This window comes from Apteryx mantelli, chromosome 15, assembly GCF_036417845.1.
Source record: "Apteryx mantelli isolate bAptMan1 chromosome 15, bAptMan1.hap1, whole genome shotgun sequence".
Classification (NCBI taxonomy): domain Eukaryota; kingdom Metazoa; phylum Chordata; class Aves; order Apterygiformes; family Apterygidae; genus Apteryx; species Apteryx mantelli.
Window position 1 is genome coordinate 168796 of NC_089992.1, and position 18794 is coordinate 187589.

The 18794-nt window shown below is 46.3% G+C and overlaps 1 protein-coding gene across 7 annotated transcripts in view; it reads right to left on the minus strand.

The window, feature by feature from the left end:
• The window catches only part of TP53BP1 (tumor protein p53 binding protein 1), a 36064-nt gene extending 34358 nt beyond the window's left edge, over positions 1-1706 (minus strand). For all 7 annotated transcript variants that reach the window (XM_067305887.1, XM_067305885.1, XM_067305884.1 and 4 more), the window contains exons 1-5: positions 1542-1706; positions 1393-1456; positions 1237-1324; positions 929-999; positions 129-290 (exon numbers count right to left, since the gene is read on the minus strand). In XM_067305887.1, coding sequence (XP_067161988.1) covers positions 129-290; positions 929-999; positions 1237-1324; positions 1393-1456; positions 1542-1706 — 550 coding nt within the window. The remainder of the gene's footprint in view (positions 1-128; positions 291-928; positions 1000-1236; positions 1325-1392; positions 1457-1541) is intronic.
• Positions 1707-18794: the final 17088 nt, after the last annotated feature.

Here is an 18794-nt window from a genome sequence, read left to right on the forward strand (position 1 = left end):
CCCTGTGAACTCATTTTTACAAGCTGCTAATCCTGCCCTTCCTGTCAAAGGAACGTAACATCTACAAGTCAAAGAAAGCAGAGAACTGACAGACCAACAAAAGGGTATCTAAGCTCATTTTCACATACCATCTTTAGTATCATTCTTCACAAGTCTGAAAGAAGAAGGGACAGCATCTCCAGGCTGAAACTGATGCCCAGCATCTCCTTCATTGGGCACAAAGTCACTCTCAAAATCCTGGCTCTGTGAGAGCTCTAAAGCTCCAAAATGCAGCTGTGACGTGCCTGTATCTAATACAAAACATCCATAACTAGTACATACATGAAAATTTCCAAAAAAGTCATCTGTCGCTGTTTGCGAGGACAAAAGATACACTAACTAACAAAAAAAGTATCACAGCAATTGATGAAACTCTGAATAAACCAGACTCTCCTCTCAGCCTTACTAATTGAAAACACAATAACAGTACAGGCACAGTGGCCATTATGTCAGAAACTATTGCTAATCAGTGAGGTCTTACATAACGGTTTTAGGTACTGCAGCATATTTGGATACCATAAGCAGAATCCCAGTAATTCTCAATCCTGGTAACTCAGACTCTGTGTCTGAAAGCCTTTTGATGACAACCATTATGCCAGGAATTCTTTACTGTATTGTAGGAAGCCTGTCCTAATGGTCAGGAGGCACCCATGCCTCTTCTAAGCCATTTCTTGTCCACCTGATACCTGGTAACGAGGATGTGAAATTACCATTGATTTTTAAGCACCAAAGTATACACAGCAACCCCCTGAAAAAGTTGCCAATTTCTGCCCAGTTATTACAGGCATGACTATCCCTGGAGGGAGAAGCAAGCCAGCCAAACAGAAAAACTACACTGACGCTTGCTCTGATTCACTGCCCCAAGAAGAGATATAAAACAGAAAGTTACCTTCTATACACGGTGAAGTAGCGCAGTCCTCGACATCACCTTCATCTCCTTCTCTGGCCTTTCCAAGGACACTGCAACAGAGTCATTCTCACTGCTCCCAGGCCGCCTCCTCGCGGCTCGCTTCGCTCCGAGCGGCCCCCCGCGGCCGGCAGTGCGCGGCCGGCGGTGCCCAAGCCCTCCTCCGGGACTGCCCCGGGCCGGCGCAGGCCCGGAGCCCTGCGGAGCCCCACCACCCCCAGGCCGCTGCGCTGAGCCGGTCGCCGGCGGCTCCGGAGCTGCCCAGGCACCCGCGAGGCCGCGCCGCGCACCTGCTCTCCCCGCCGGGTGGCGGCTCCTCCTCAGCGACGCGGCTGCGCGTGCCGGCGGCCTCCGGGCGGGCAGGGGTCGCCATGGGCTCTGCAAGCACAGCGGCGTTAGCGCGGCCGCGGCCCGCGCCCGTCGCGGCCCCCGCGCCCAGCTCTTACCTGCGCGTCGCTCCCGCTCCGCGCCGCCGCCCGCGCGGCTCCCGCTGGGACCGCACACGAGCTCCTGCAAGACACAGACACAGGCAGGGGCCGCGTGAGGGGACGGGAGCGCCGCGCCGCCGCGGGCCGCCCCGGCGCCGGGCACCCACCAGCACGGGGCTCGGGCTCCGCCGCGCCGGCAGCCGGCGGGCCAGCAGAGCGAGGCAGGCCTGCTCCGCCGCGCCCGCGCTCTCGGGCTGCGAGTCCTCCACGATCAGGCGGGGGGTGTCCTGCTGCGAGAAGCCGGGCTCCAGCTGGCTGTCGCCGGGCTCCATGCGGCCCCCTGCGGGCGGCGACGCGCTCGGCCGCGCCCCAGCCGCCGCCGGCCTACGGCGCCGGCCCGGGCGAGCGGCCGCCGCGCGGCACCGCGCTTCCCGCGGCCGCCATGTTGCGCCGCGCGGATTGGCGGCGCGGCCCGCCCGCCCCCCGCAGCCGGCGCCGTCGGCGGGCGGGGCTCGCCGCCGGGCGGGCCGGGCGCTGGGCGGCCGCGGGGCCGGGCGGCCCGTGCCCGCCCCCCGCAGCCGGCGCCGTTGCCGGGCGCTGGGCGGCCGCGGCCCGCGCCCGAGCCCGAGCCCGAGCCCGAGCACGAGCCCGACAGGAGCGGCTGTGCCGCGTGGTATCGCCGCTGGGGCGTCAAGGCAGCAGATGTGGAGCTGCCTCTCCCCCCCCACCCCCGCTTTATTTAGCGGAAGACGAAAAACCGCCGCCTTGGCTTCGCCGCGGGAGCCGAGCGAGAAAAGGGACCCGCGTGGTCGCCGTGCCGGCCCCGCCGGGAGGGGACGCGGCCCAGCAGCCGGGCTCGCTTCCAGGCCCTTTCATAGGTTGTGTAAAGTGACTCTCATAGATTTGCAGAGAAAATATGCAAAAGAATTTTTGCAGGTTACATACTCCGATGGAAAAGAGGAATGCTCCTTCCCCCCGGAATATAGCATCTCACCCTGCCCTCTGGCCTCCTTTTTGATTAAACACACACAAAAAGCAGTAGTTCAGTCTCCAGAGCGGAACCAAGTATTGCTTACCCTGGACAATCACAATATTGTAGGTAAACTTTTAGATATCATAGGAAAGTGAAATTTGATTAATTGTCTTGTATTTATATGAATAAATAGCAGCTACTGAAGAAGGCTTGGGCAGAAATTGTGGCAGAGGTGTTGTAGTTCAGTATGAGATTTAAATTTTTAGCCTGAAAACTAGTAAGTTTGAACAGACTAAATCCTCTTTTGCAACTCCTCTTTGTATTTTATACATGATAACTCTTTATATTTTATTTTAAAGGCTGCTGTAGAAACAAAGCCATAGAAGGCTGTAAAATGATACCTGGTGTGGAAAAAAATAGTATTACTCAAAGTTATAGGCAAAAAGTTGTACATAATGAAGACTTGTAAATAAGAATTTGTGTGTAACAAGTTTTGTGTGTGAAGCCCAAGTTTGCACGTGCATGTTAAGAACATTAAACAGGCTATAAATATTTACAATTCCTACATAGGAAGGATGCTTTAGTGCTAGTCCACCTCCAAAAAGATGCTCCTTCAGCACATATTAAACTGTGTTATTAAAACCTTTTTCTGGTATACTAGTTGCAAAAATAAGTAAAACTTTGGATATTGTGTGAAATTTGCCCCAATACCAAAGAACAACACAAAGCCTATGATTACTAAATCCTTCTTTTGAAAGCTTAAGTTGTTCACAGGCTTTTGCTAGCCACCTGGAGAAGCCAGAGTTCATCTTCATAAAATATTTTATCCCAGGGAGCTGAGAAGGAGACTGAAATCCTGAAGGGACAGTTGGCAGTCTATGACCCCCAAGTAGCTCAGAAGTTTCAGAGCTGGCTCTTGCAGTCTGTTCAATTCCCTTCAAGCAGAATTCTGCTCCCATCAGAATGAAAGCATTTCAGATGGTCTTCCTTTATGCTTACTCTCAAAATTAAATGAAATTTTAAAATTCCCCAATTTTTTGGCAAAATAGAAAGTAAATTTGCCTTCTAAGCACAGGTATTTAGTATGAGCCAGCATGTTTGGAACAAGTTTATGGTGCTCCATTACTAATCATCACTGGAATTACTAGTGCATCTCCAAGCTTGCTACCATCTTCCCCTAGAGTGTATGAGAATAAACTCATTTTCTTATAGGCAGAACATTACACAACTATATCCTTCCTCACATCATCTATTATACTTCTGCCAGCAGCTCCTTTTTTTTCCATTAGTTTCTCCTAGTGTCTACATGCTCTTCCTTAATGCAGGTGAAATGCCTACTGCTAAACCAAGCCTTTCTTCAAAATCCAGATTTTCATCTGAAGGTGTTTCTATAATAAATCTGGTTAAAAGATACATATTTTCTTACTTCACATAGCTCACTATATAATAAAGAGAGCAACAATATTATCTCACTGAATTCAACAAACATCCCTTTGTCTCTCAACTGTTACGCTGTAGTCTCACTGCGTTGTTTTAAAATTGTTAGCTTTTTGAGGCACTTGTTGCATCTTTCTGTACTAGAAGATGTCAGCGTGCTCAAATGCAGTGAAAAACTGTAATAATGCATATGTCAGGCTGCAGTTTTCACATTATACGGGGGGGAAAAAGAAAATGATTGTGTTTATAGCAACATGACAGGTACAGGCAAGCAGGCAGACGCTGGCCATGCACAATGTAGTTCATGATCTTTGGGAAGAAAATAAGAGAGAGCAGAAAAACAACCGTATTTTGAGAAGCAGGTTTCAATGAGCTCTGATAATTGGCAGGTAAGATCTTGTGCAGCAAAAGGAGTTAGAAAAAGATGGCAGCTTCTTTACTAAAGGCACAAGTGCAAATTATCTTAGAACAAAGAAAGGGTAAGAAATGTTATAAGAGACTGAAAACATGGAGGAAATTGAAACTACATCAGCTTGCTTAGAGAATAAGTATTAAAAAATGATATAGGCATATAGGGACAAAAATAAAGAAAGCTAAGGCTCAAGGATGGAAATAGCCAGAGATATCAAGAGCAACAAGAAAAAGATTCTACAGACACATCAGTAGGAAAACAACAACCCCCAAAATTGTTGGTCTGCTATTCAAAATGGGAATGTTACTGGCTGATTATGCCAAGAAGGCTGAAGCATTTAATGGTCCTTTTGTGATTTTCTCTAAAAAGATTAACAGAAAACAGGAACTAGCGCAATTAAATAACAATGCCAAATGCCAAGATTTCAGCCTTGAAACAAAGAAGAAACAGGTTAAAGAGTGCTTATCTAAGCCAGATGTTTTAAAATTTGTTGAGTCTAGACTTCATCCTAGAAAGCTTATGTAACTGGCTGATGGTGTCTTACATGTGTTAACAGTTACCTTTGAAAACTCATGGAGGACAAGGGAGTATCTGAAGACTATGAGTGGCAGATGTGCCAGTCTCTCAAAATTCCCTTCAATTCCTTCAAAACTTCTATAACAAATAATCAAACGAATTACCAGTTTGTACCTAGAAGATAACAAGGAGATGAGTTAACAGCAACACAGATTTGTAAACACAAGTAACATAATATTGTTCTGATTTCTTTTCACATCAGAGCAATAGGCCTTATGGACAGAAGAAAAGTGGCAGATACAACCTGGCTACAGTAAGGCTTTTAGCAATATCTATATGGCATTCTCATAAGCAAACAGGAAGCATAGCTGTGATGAAATTTTGGTAGGTATAAAACCTGTTGAATAACTATCCCCATAAAGTAGTCATCAGCAGTTCTATGTCAAAACAGAAGTATGTTTGAGAGAGGGTCCAAACATAAATGTCCTAGGTCCTATTCTGCTCAATGTTTTCTTTAATCACCTTGTTTACAAAATAGGGAGTACACTTATTAAAACCACAAACAACGTGAAGTGGAGAAGGACTATAAGTAGTAGAAGACAAATTAAAAAATGGTCTGAAAAATAAACAAAATGCAATGCAGATTAAGAACAAAGCTCTACAAAGAGAATTCTCTGCACAAATTCAGGATAGGGCTGCTAGGCTATGCAACATTACTGTAATATCAAGCTATTGGGGGTCATAGTGCCTGACAATCTAATCACAAGTCAGTGTCATGCTGCTGCCACAAAAAGGTGCAAACCACACATTACACTCCTGTATAATGTGCATGCATGTAAGGTGCATGAAATAGTCCTCATACTCTACATTGATAAGACCTAAGCTAAGCACTATGTCCAGTGAGAAGATGAGAAAGGAAACAGTTATCATAAACGTCTTCAAATAGAATAAAGTCTTTGGGAAATAATTTGTTTTGCATATTCACAGTGTAGAGGATACCTGCAGATAAGTTTAAACTAAGTAAGAAAGATTCAAGGCAGAAATAAGTAAAAATGTTTAAAAAAGGTAAGGATAATGAAACTGAAGGTTATGCAGTCACTAACATTTAAGATTTTTAGAAATAGTAACACAGAGGTCTAGTTGATCTTGGTCTGAAATAGGAGGTTGGACTAGATCATCTCCAAGATTCCCTTCCACTCTCTTTTTTTCTACGATTCAATGTATCTGTATGAACCAGGATGGGAGAAAATTCAGAGTTCAGTTGAGGTAGTCAAGTTAGTAAGTGCAAATCTAAGTGTAACCACAAATGTTTTGCATTAAATCTGAAATCTCATTTTTCTGAAGGTTTTGTTTCCATCCGTTTTTATGCTATGAAAGAAACAGCATGCTTTATTTATAATATACAAATCTTTCATCTAAATATCCCTCCTCAGTTTCCAAACAGTCGTTTTTCTGAGTCATATCACAAATTATGGACAGGGTGTTAGGCCAACTTTAGGCCAACTTTACAACAAAAGTCAGGCCAACTTTATCTAAGAAAAGAGGATAAAAGAGCAAAATTAATCTTTGCTTATGTTCCCTCCAAATGAAACACATCCAGCACCAGACTCTCAATGAACAAAGGTATTAAGGTATGAAGGCTGTCTGATTTTTCATATTTGGAGTATTTTCTCTGAAGTCTTGTATCTTATAGCATTGCAATGGATAGTGAAACTATAGTTTATTTTGTTCTGAACAGCCCTTTCTAATGTAGTCTAATATTAGGATGGGCAACTGGGAATCAGGACTCCTAGTACTCATTCTCATTTCTTCCAACGTGAATGCAATTTTCTGTGTCTTAGTGCAGCCCCAAGTCCTATCTTTGAAATGAGAATTCAACATATAGGATAATATTCATATAAAAGGCACCAAATTCTGGATCCAGATTTCAAGTGGGAATTAGATACCTGAACAGGAGTAGGCTTGTTACCAGTCTTTGAAAATCTAGGTTTAAGTATTCTACTGTTTTATTACAACTTTTGTTATTCACATGGGAGGCACATCCAAAAGCTACCTGGTTGATTTCTGTATGCATTGTCTTCTGCTTCTACTCATTTGGGAATAAACTCTGCATAGCATTAAGCATTCTCAGGGCCTGTGAGTCCAGTGGCAAATAAGAATGCCTAGTGTGCTAGAGATTGAAGGTCATTATAAGCTGATGTACTTTATAAAATGGAAAGTGCAGAGTTAACTGAGAACAGTTGTCCTTGTTTGTGCGCTCAGTGGTCCTGAGGCAGCATCAGGTGTGATCACAGCGATCTGCATTTGCACATCCCAAACTTTGCTGCTGACAGCAAGAAAGCCCTCGTCCTCACGAAGAGGAGATGCATTTGCATAGCTCGGCCACCACCAGGCCGCTTCCCCGGCAGCCTGTGGTCTCCCTCAGCGGGACGCCCCGTCTGCGCTGTGACCTCCGCCGTGCTCTTGCCCCGCTCCCGCCGACTGCAGCCGCCCGGCCCCATCGCACAGGCAGCGCTGCAGGAGCGCCCGAGCGGGACCGCGCGAGGCAGAGCCGCTCCCGCCGGCCGCGGCCGCAGCTCCCGGGCGCGACCCGCGCGGCGCCCCGGCCGGGGGGCTGCGCCGGCCCGCGGCTCCCGCTGGCCCCGCGGCCCGGCCCGGGGGCTACGCCGGCCCCGCGGCTCCCGGGATCGGTGTCCGCCGAGCGGAGCACAAAGGACAAAGTGGCCGCATGCGGGGGAGGCGACGGAAGAGGGAGCCGCGGCCCCGGCGCGCTTTACCTGGTCTCAGCCGGGAGCCGGCGAGCAGAGCCGGTGTCGGCGCTCCGGGTCGGGGCAGCGGCGCTACGGCGACATCCCCGCCCCCGCCCGGCGCCGCCCGCTGACATCAGGAGGGCGGCAGCGGCCCGGGCCCGCCCGCCGGCCGCGGAGGCGCGGCTGCCGCGGGGCGGCTCCGCCCAGGCCTCGGGCCGCGGGGAGGAGAGCGGCGGCGGCGACGGCTCCCCGGAGCGGGGCGGGGCCGCAGGGCAGGGCCGGCCGGCGCCGGGGCCCTCCGGGGGCTCCGCCGCACCCAGAGCCCCTGGCGGGCGGCGGGCAGCCGGGGCTTGCTGAGGTCGCGGGAAGGACGCCGGGCTGGCGAGGGCGGCCTGAGGGGCGGCCTGCCCTGCGACCCTCCCCTCGGCCGCAAGGGAGGCGCCCGGTCACCTCAGCCCGCAAACACAGGCCCCAGGTGCGGGGGCCACACCTGCGCCCGGCGGGGCGTCTGCCCCGGATGCTCGTGGCTCCCGCTCGGTCCGGCGCAGGCCGCCCGAGGGCCCGCCGCCGCGGACCATCTCCTGCATCACCGCCATCTCCTGCGAGCCCTAGCGCCCTCCTGCCTGCGGCTGGCTCTCCCCTCAACATGGCACTCTGCTCAACCACTTTATAATCTGCTAGGTGATAAGAGAGGGACCAAATCCTGTATTTCTCTCTTACCCTGCTTGAGACATTAAGTCAGCTGGCTTTTGATCAACTACGATACCCAGGGCTTCTGCCTCCTCAGTCACTTCCAGGTGATTAGCTCCAACCGGTAACAGAAATTCTTGTTCTTAGTCACTGAATACACAGTCTTACTCTCTGTAATATTAAATTTCATCCTGTTTTCATTTTTCTAGCCCTCAAGGTCATTCAATTCTTGCTGTACAGAATTCTCCTTTTCCTCTGCAATGGTGATACTTTTACACATATTCTTATCACATAACAGCTAATGATGGATAATCTAAAGTAAAAATTTAGCAAAAGCAAATCACTTGTACTCATAAGAAAAAGTCAGAATTAAAGTCACAAAGCTTTGGGGAGCCTCAGATTACTGCAGCCTGCTAACTCTTGTTAAAACTGTCTGGTTTTCATGAAGATTTTTCTTTGTACTGACTACCAAGTGTTGACTGAGACACTGTAGTTCAGTGTGGCAAGAACACAACTTTTCCCTAAAGCAGAAACAACTTTGTGGAATTGTCTATGATCTCGATAGACCTTTCAATCTGATCACAACAGCCTCTCTGTTTTTAAATAAATACCTGTTTGATTTTTAGTGCAAGAAGTGATGCTCTGAGGAAGTTTTTGAAGTAACTTATGGCAGATGCAAACTAGCTGGAACTTTGACTGTTAGCTTTAACATGAACAGACAGAGCGAAAACAGAATGAATGGACACCTGCAAAGGTTGTTATTCCTATCTTGAAGAAAGCATGAGAGACAGCAGGACTAACAGAGGGAAGCAGCAGCAGATCTAAAAACGGGAAAGCAAGAATATAGGCATAAGAATTTTTTAAAGATTTTTTAAATGTTACAGGTGCATTACATTTGTTTATCAATTATTTTACTTCATTTTTGTTATCATGATAAGATGTGGAAGTTCAGACATGGTTTATTAGATCCCTGTTTGACATAAGCACAAAGTATGTTCTTACTGGACTTGAGAACATTTAGGGTTTTACCCAATATCTGTCTGGAACATACAAGCATTTTCTGCCTCTCATTCACAGATACAGTATCATTAAACCATTTTCAGAACACAGCAGTGTATAAACAATTACACAATGGCCCCTAGAGGGTGCCCAGATGACATCAATATGCTTTTCTTAGAGAAAGATAAATTGTGGATGCTGGGTAACAACTTCTAAAGCTCCACTAAGCTGACCCAAGAGTAATATATAGGCAACTGACACTATGTTTCTATCATAGTTTAAAGGTAAACTAAGATATTTTAAAATAAACAGTGTACAGATGCACACACAAGTATAGGATATAGAGACCTTACTGTGCATTGTGCTATAGGATAAATACATTCAAATAGGGAATTTGCTTGTTTTACCTTTTGAGACATGAAGGTGGAGGTGTCTGTTTCTCTTGTTTCAGTTGGTAATATCACAGACTCCTTAAGCAGCAGAGCAGAGGCTTCCTTAGGTGACAGTAATGCCAGCTCCTGCAGGACAAACAAATTTCTAAATCGGTCACAGAGGGTAAGGGAAACAGCAATTTTTTTTTTAAATATAGTGTTCTAAAACCCCATTTCTAATGTCTATGTACACTTCTTCGTTAAAACTTTTAGTCAGATATTTCTATAGTCATTTTAAAGTTGATTTTCTTCATCTTTCATTAATGCTGAATTTTAGTGCAAACATATAAGATTGAAACATTACAGGATTTTTAAATTATTTGTTCACTTAACCATTATTCAGAGTCTGTGTGTTCCAGAAGTGGTAGAACACTGAAAAACATACTAGCATCAAACATGGAAGACGATGCAATTTATCGATCTCTTGTGACCTTCATACAAAGGCTCTTGAAGTTATCTGTCCACTAATGTAATACATCTATATTCTTGATTTATGATAGAGTGACCACAAATAAGCAGTCAATATATGCACAAAAGCAGATGAATGCAACAAAAAAGGGACAGATTTTAATTGTGCAAGCCTTACATTTGCCACAGCAAATAAACTTTCTTCTTGGGCATACTTTTCACTTACTGGCTTACATGTCACTTTCTTTGAATATCCTTAACATATTCAGTGACACAAAATGCACTATGTAACATTGCAATTTAACTATAAGCCTGGATCACATAGTGTGTCTGCGCTTTCTTCTGGAGAAATCTTAAAATTACTTCATGGCTTTACTGGGCAAGGAAAGGCATGATAGACATGCACACAATTATGGTGGAAAGTGTAATTCTGTAGCTTCTTTGAACTGTTCAGTGAGGCTACTGGCAACCTGTACAGTTCAGATTGCAAAATTCTTCATAATATTCCATTTTTGCTCATTTTTATGCTTGTGCTTTGCCTGAAATTATTGCACACAATGACTATGCATGATAATGTCATAGGCGCTTAGATCCTATTCTTGATCAAAACTGCAATTGTCCCAAATTTCACAGGAGACATTTTGTATCTTGCAAAGCCTTCTATAAGATAGTGGAAGGAGTGCTGCTGTGATAGATCATCCACAGGTTACAGAACAATTAGAAAAAAAGTGGTTTGGCCAAATGGAAGACTTCTGTTTCCCTTTTCTGTGAATATTTTACAATGCACCCTAAAAGCTGCAGTATAAATGGCAACACAACGCCAACTATTTCTACATTGAAGCATTATCAAAGTTGATGCCACAAGTAAGGATGGGTGTGATCTCACCACGAAGTTTTATCAAGGCCATGCGTGAGAAAAACAAAGTATATTTAGGAAGACACCTATTTTTCCCATCGAATTAGCAAGTGTCACAGCCAAAATGAAATTATATTTCACTTTGGTTAAAGGCATTAACCTTATTCAGATACTGCCATAGGTCTCTGGTTTCCAGAAGTATATTTATTCATAAGGATATTTGTATTTTCTTTAGCTAGCGAGGACAGAATGTCATCATTCCAGGCTAAAGGATTGAGAAATTGAAATTGTGTAGATTGATCTTCCTCTGACAGTCTGAAGATCCTTTTCATTCTTTTAGGAGCCTACTTGTTTTAATCCATTTTTATGATGGTTGTTTACCTGTGATTCATAGCCTCTCATTGTTGAGAGGTATTCCTTTTGTCTACTTTTGCCACCTCTCTTCCTGTAATGTTTGTCAGGACCAGTAATGTCTGTACTCAGCCTAGCCAGCTCATGATACTTCTTAAAGGTGCTGCCTACTGCTGCAATGCATGGAAGCAGAAATTTGCACTGTAATTGCTATAAAGATCTATCATGTAGATCCAAACTGTGGATTTATAGGGGAAAGGAAGAACTTAGCAGGCTGAAAATCCCTCCTTTCACCAGTGCACACACTCTAGGACTCATGAAGTATAACAACCATATGGCTGCACAGCTATCCCATCTCTGCTGTGACAACAGACAGACCTGATCACATCAGAAAATAATAGAAATTTAATTATTCTATCATTTGCTGGTACTGTAGAGGAATGCAAACTGATCATATCAAAACAAGACATTTCTAATTGTAAACAGTCTTCCCTAGAGGTTCTAATCCCTATGGAACAGAACCAGGCTTGGATATTCTTTTAAAGCTTCACTCCAGTTTGCATGTATCCTGTTTCTTTTTCCCATGGCAGAAAGCCAGCTGGAGGAGCCTCTCTGCACTGCAGTGAAAAGCTGCAGCTCTGGAAAGCTATGATGTCAAAAATAAGCAGCAAGTATCAAGACTGAATCATCTGAAAACAGAAGGTATTTCTACCAGCTGGTATGAAAAAATTTGAAAAATTTTTATCTTCATGTTTCCCGTCCATGATCTGCAATCCTACTTTCAAGCTAGAATTTATTATATACTGGTATTTATCTGCAGGTTTATCTCTTTATTCACATATTTACCTGTTTCAGTGCAGTCCCTTGAGACAAACTAAATAAATGCAAGTTTAAACACACACAAATAATTTAAACCCCCTTTCAGCCCTAATTCTCTGTGTTTTCAAGATTTATTTCATAAAGATCATACCCAGTGGTGTCACCACAATTTCAAGTGAGAAAGACTTATTGCATCACACCCTAATTTGTCTGTTTAGAGCTAGGGCACCTTCAGATTATGGCTCTCAATTTGAGAAAGCTCTATCAGCTAGTACCATCAGTAGTAGCCTGCAGAGAAAATTATTCTAGATTTTTCCCTCTTTCTGTGGTTGTTTTTTCCCCTGATTATCTTACTGTCAGAGTCTCATGACACTACAGATTTTCAGATTCATATATGCTTGCCAAAATGCTGACTGTCTGAACCTCCTGAGGTTTCAACTGTGTCCTCGCCGCAGGCTTGGCAGGTCAAAACAAAACAAAGCAAAGCAAAGCAAAACAAAACAAAACAAAAACTGAGACAAGCACCCCTCCCCCCCCCGCTCCCCAAGTGAAGACACTGGTTTCTCTACCCATCATGCATCCTGAACTGTAACTCATCTCTATGGGAATCTTGCAGGCTGCAGGGGGCAGAACCTGACGCTGTTTTAGGAAACACTGCAGATTATTACAGACTTAAATCTTATTTTACACTAGCTGTGTTGCTTTTTCTCTCAGCTGCATCAACATAGGACAGATCTCCATTTCTTTTTCAGAAGAGACCTGGATTTTTCTATCAGAAACTACACCTTAGTGGCTTTCCCTTGTTCAGCATTCAGGAGGCTGATGCTTTGAGCTTGCTCAGCTATTCCAGATGCTGCATTGAAGCATTTTGAAGGTGTGGGTAGCTAGACTGTTAGTGGTACAGGCTTGTGGCTTGAATTAAGGCCTTGGCACTTTTTCTGCTTCTAGCTTCTCTGGTCACCCTGGATGTTAAGAACTTCTGTTTACACAGCAGTTGACAGCTCACAACAGTTTTATACTGGATACTAGCCAAGTTCAGAGACTTTTCCTGTATCTCATATTTTTGGAATCTAGGAAGTATCAGCACGTACCATTGGAGACCACTACACTTATTTTTAATTGAACAGGAAAAAGAAGAGTCACAGGAAGAGATGAATATCTAATTGTTCTGCTTACTGCCAAGTGATAGAGAAGAAAGAGGAAACTTAAATGATGACTCCAAATCTCAGCATCTTTCAGCACTGCCAGTTTCTGTGATTTTAAGGTGGATATTGCAATAACCTAATATCAGGCATTAAAAAAATCTCTGTGGATTTCTATGTTTAAGTAATTCTCTAGCAGTTTTGGTGGCAGAAAAAAAAAATCCAAGACAACCTGGTGGCTCCAAACCAAGAAGGTAAACTACCCACTTCTCCAAAATATTCTTTTAAAGCTCCAGAGCCTGTCTCATGGTTTTGAACATCTGAGCTTGGCAACTGTGCTGCCATTTCTCCTCCTGCCGAAAGGAGAGAGGGCAACTCCCGCCGGGAATCCAAGAGCCCGGCTCTCCTCTCCGGCCTAAGGCTGGCTGGGGCTCCCAGCAGCCAGCTGTCCCGTCAGCGACAGTGCCATGTTCCGCGCCTGAGAGCAGCTCGCTGCCCGTCAGGCCGCGCGGCCGGTACCGGAACCGCCCGAGCCGGGAGAGCGCGGGGGCGGCTTGGAGCCGAGGCCCTGCGCGGGCGGCGGGCGGCGGCGCCGGCCCTCAGGCCTCTCAGGCCCCTCGGGCTCGGCGGCGCCGCGAGCGGAGGGGCTCGGCGGGGGCGGGGCTGTTGCCCAGAGGCCACGCCCCACCGCGTCTCCTCCGCAGTAGCGCGGGACCACGTGCCGGCGCAGCCAATCGGGGAGGAGCCCAGGGCTCTTTAAGAGCCGTGCGCCAGTCGCCGCGCGCTGCAGCGGCGGCAGCCGGGGGTTGCTATGGAGACGGCGGCCGGGCCGGTTGCCATGGAGACGGCAGCGCCCTGGCTGCCGGGCGGGCGGCGCGGCCAGGAGCCGCGGAGACACGCGCTGCTCGTGGTGATCGGGGAGATCGGGACGGAGCCGGAGCGGGGGGCGCTGCGGGGCGCCCTGGAGCGCGGTGAGGGGCGGCGCGGCGCGGCGCGGGGCTCCCGCTGCCGCGGCCCGGAGTGGGGAAGGAGGGCGTGAAACAGGGACCGCCCGCGCGGGCGGTGCTTGCCTCCGGCCGCCGCAGCGGGTGCCGCGGCCGCGCCGCAGGGCTGTGCGGGGCCGCGAGCCTGGCCGCCCGCGCGCGCCGCACTGTGCCCGCCGCGCGGCGGTGGCGGTGGCGGGGCCGCGGCCGGCCCGCCCGCCGCCCGGCCCCGCGGCACGGCGGCGCCGCGGCCCGCCGCAGGGTCTCGCCCTCCCGCGGAGGGCGGCGGTGCGGCCCGGAGAGGCCTGGGCAGGGGCGCTGCCGCCGCCCGCCCGCCCGCCGCGCCCCCCGGCCGCGGGCAGGGCCGGTGCTCTGCCCGGGTGTCTCCGACGTGGAGCGTGTGGATGAGGGAGCTAGTGCTATTTCATGAGCAGGTAGTGGGGCCCGGGGCGACAGTGACCGATGGAAGTCTCGGGCTGATGAAGACGATTCCTGCTCGGCTAGGAAAGCTGCCAGACATGGGGCAGTCCTCTGTGGAGCTGTCTGCAGAGTTAACATGGGGGTGTTACTGATCCCTGGAGTGACTGGAGTCTCATCTCAAGGGAGGAAGAACCCCGTGAAAGATGGCATCAATAAAAAGTTAATTGTGGTTCTGTTCTTGCAGGCTGGCATACCTGCAAACATTCAGGCCATAAATTGCTGTGTGTTTTTCCCCCTGAGATTCCTTTATTCCCATCAGTGGGGTGCAGTTAACACTGTTCTTGAATGTCAAAGCTTGAAGACATTTTATGGTTTCAACCCCAAATTTCCATCTTATCAGTAGGGTGGTTTATCTGGTGAGACTGGTTACTGCAGTGCTGAGGGACAGCTGCAAACAGGCCTACCCCTGTCTGAGGAGCTAGCTGTGTGAACCGGAGAGGCTGAGGGAGGGCAAAGCGGAGCAGAGAAGTTAACTGCTTCAGGAATGACGGAGCAAGAAGTGACTGCCATAGCGTTTTGCTCTTTTGTTATTGTCTATGTTGTGGTAGAGCCCAGAGGCCTTTGTAAAGAATCTCTCTGTGCATATTAGATGCAGTGTAGCCTAAAAGGGGGTGGAGGGGGAAAGAATGCCAGTTTTCACTTTCTGGCAATTTCTGATGTTTCCTAAGGAAAATGATAAAGCAGATTACATCAGCTGCATCAGGACCTCAAGGAAATTTCTGTCCTAGTAAGCAATTTAGTACACCTCTGAGATATAAAATAACAGCCCTGCAACTGTGCATGCCCTTCTTAATTTTTCCCTGTTTCCAAGATATGCTGGTTTAAAAGATGGCAATGATAACAGTTGTAATCATTGTCTAAATGGCATTTTTGGGAGATGCTTTTGTGACTGTTTTCCTCTCAAACATCAGAAGTGCTAAGGAACACACAGACAATGCAATTTTAAGAAGGGGATGTAAAAATGTCAAATCTTGTCTGGTTACTCCACTCCAGCATCTTCTCTATCCATCTTTGCTGGTAGACCACTTAGCAGCTACTATGATAGCAGTGTTATTCCATTTTCAGTAGGGGTAGCTCAGATTCAGACCATCTGGCCACTGAAAGTTCTGCTTTGAAGGGCTGCTGCTGCTGTCTGCACAACAGACTTTGCAACGTAGATGTGCAAGTGCAGCAGCAAAAGCAAGTTCCAGTTAGTTGTCTGTCCAGAAGCTTACCAAAATTCTGTCAAGTTGCAGGCACCTCTTTACATAAGAGCCACTTGAGCAGGAGTGTTGGTAAGTTACTAAACTAGCACAAGCAAACTGCTGAGGGAGTTTGCTTCCTCTGTCACTGACTTGGAGTATAACTTCCAGCAAACCGTACAGTTAGCTTCTCCACTGTGAAATGAGATAATCACTCTGAGATCTCAAAGTTAAGATTATTATAGATATTAATAATCTTTGGATTCTTAGTAATATTAGGAACCTGAGGTCTTGATCAATGTACAGCCCATGTATTATCCTAATGCTTGAGACAGCTATACTTTTAACTCGGGGGGGTCTAGAAATGTGAAATGGTACAAACATTACATCTCCCACCTCTTAAGGGATAGCTTGCTGGAAAGGATTCACATGAGATTTGTGTAAGGGTAGAGCAGCCTGCTGAACAGAGGATTTGATTTCCTTGGGAGACAAAGCAGCATGCATAACAACAAAATGTTTCTGCCCCTCAGAAAAGCATTTTTCTCTAACTTTGTTAGCATAGTAAAGGGCTTGCAGCTGTGATCAAAATCAGATAAACAAAGTTTGCAAACAAAGTTGGTGCAAAATGTTACATGCTATACATCTGAGCTAGATAGTATCTTTTAAAAAGGACAAAAATGTTAGTCTTTGTTTTGTATCATTTTTCTGCTGGCTGTCAGGTCCTGTCTGCACAAAGACATACCAGGGAGAGATTATTGAAAAGTAACTCAATCTCTTGCCCTGGCTATTCCAGAAAGTTTGATTTTCCAAGGTTCTCCCTATATTGCTTGGTTCAGGGGAATGGAATAGTGAGTACAGGATTTTGTGGGAAGCTGCTTGTTCCCATGTTCAGTGCTGCTTAAGTGGTAACATCGTGTATTCGTGGGAGACTTGAAAAAACTTATTCTGAAATGATGTCTAACAAATATTAATCTTTCTGTTCCAATGTGACTTTTTGCAGTTTTAAAACAATATTGGGAAGAGTAGATCTGGTATTAAAGGAAATGTCAAATCTTATAAGCCTATTATCTCAGCAGGAAATAAAAAGTTTACAAGGGTAAAAGGAGAAAGATGAGAAACTAAGTCACACAGTACCTGACCTGAGCTGTGCATGTCTGAAGAAAGTGAGCCTTTAGAAACCTTGATATGGTATAGTCTGCACTTTTGTATGAGGAGATTGTAGAAGATGATAATTGGCAAAGACAGTGTTCTGGGTCCTGTGCTGTTGGATGAACAAGTAAATTGTGGCAAGTGAGGAGAGATTAGGAGTGACTTTGGACTACATGGAGGGGAGGGGGGAAGCTGAATAAATTGTAAGTAGGATAATGAGTGGGATGAGAAATTTGTTCCTCCCTTTCCTAGCTCTGAAAGAGGATCTCTCCTTTCTGCATCCTAGAGGATGTAGCAGTACCTCATAATATCTATTGCTGCAGTAGGACACCATGACTCTGACACAGCAGCTAGCATCAGCAGGATGTGCCCTGCAGAGTGCCACCTTGTTCCTTTCCAGGTTTGAATGCTAATCAGCACTGCATTAAGAAGCACTTACACTGAACGCTTTTGTGTAAGACATTGTGCTTTCCAAAAGTATTTCATAGAGAACTCATTTTGTCTACCTTTCTCCTTTATCACATTTGTTCCTGTCCCATGGCCAAACTGGAGGGAATAGATATTCTGTGACATTGAAGTTGGTGGTAAGTTTTTCTGATATTGTGTTCACTGTTTTTATACACTCTGCAGTGCAAACTGTCATGTAATAGGTAACCTATATTACTCTATGGTGTCTTTGTGACCAGAGACAAACTAAGAAGAAAGTTATCTTGAGCTGCTCTGGATTCTGCAGGCCTTCAGACTACTGAACTGTGTGATGAGCTGGTTACTAACTCCTCCCTTATGTGTAGAGAACTGAAGCTTGTATCCTAGAAGATACCACCTCCCACCGCTTGCCAGCAGTAACTATTGCACTACATTGAGTTACTGTGCTGGAGAACTAGAAATGCAGTAACTGGGAATGGTATCTCCGTGAAAAGACAACATGCTTTACTTGGAAAGAAGGCAGTTATAAAGTTTTATTGATTGTGCATCTGATATTTTATGCAAGAGAGAAAATGTCTCCAGAAGATGGCAGGAGAACTCTGGGCAAAGACACTGTTAACAAATATGAGAATTTAAATTCTTGTTTCAATTGACTCTTAGAACTCTGTGGCATTGGCCTTCAACAGCTGTACTATTGCAGGCAGCAGCATGAGAGGCCAGAGTAGTAATTCATGCTGATATTCTGTTTTTTGGTAGTACCAAGGTAGCTCCTTGCAGGGATATGAAGATCAGTGATATGTAGTGTTTTGTGTCATCCAGAATATACAGCTGCTCACACTGAGGTCTGAAGGTGACTTGCATGGCATGGTGCCACTTGCTCTGGGAGCAGACACTGCCTCCTGCTGTGATATGAAGGTGATTAGCTTACAAAGATTATGTAGATTAAAGAGCAAACTCAGAGGGTCTCAGGGGGATCAGGGCCTTTGAAGGAATGATTAGGTAGAGGGAGTTGGGGGTGGGGTGGGCTTTTGTGACTTGGAGGCGGCACAAGCTATAAGAGCATAGAAGCTGATGTGTCTGAGCCGATTAGTAGTCTGACCATCCAGTAGCCCGTCTCTACCAGTGGCCAGTGCTGGATACTGCAAAAGTTGTAAAACTACCATAATGTGTGTGTTTGCTTAGGTAGTTGTGTAATTTAGTCATAATTCCTTGTAGTTTGCTAGTATCACTTAAGTGAAGCTTTACTTGAATGAAGATTTGCTTATTGCACTTCAGAGAGATGTTTTATGACAGGTAAGTATCTTATGACCCTCAGCTTCTGAAGACTTTCTCAGTCCTAAACATGCTCTTTAGGATACGCAGGGATCAATGATGCTCTTCCTGTTGATTCCACATCTTCACTTCTGGTTCTGAAGTA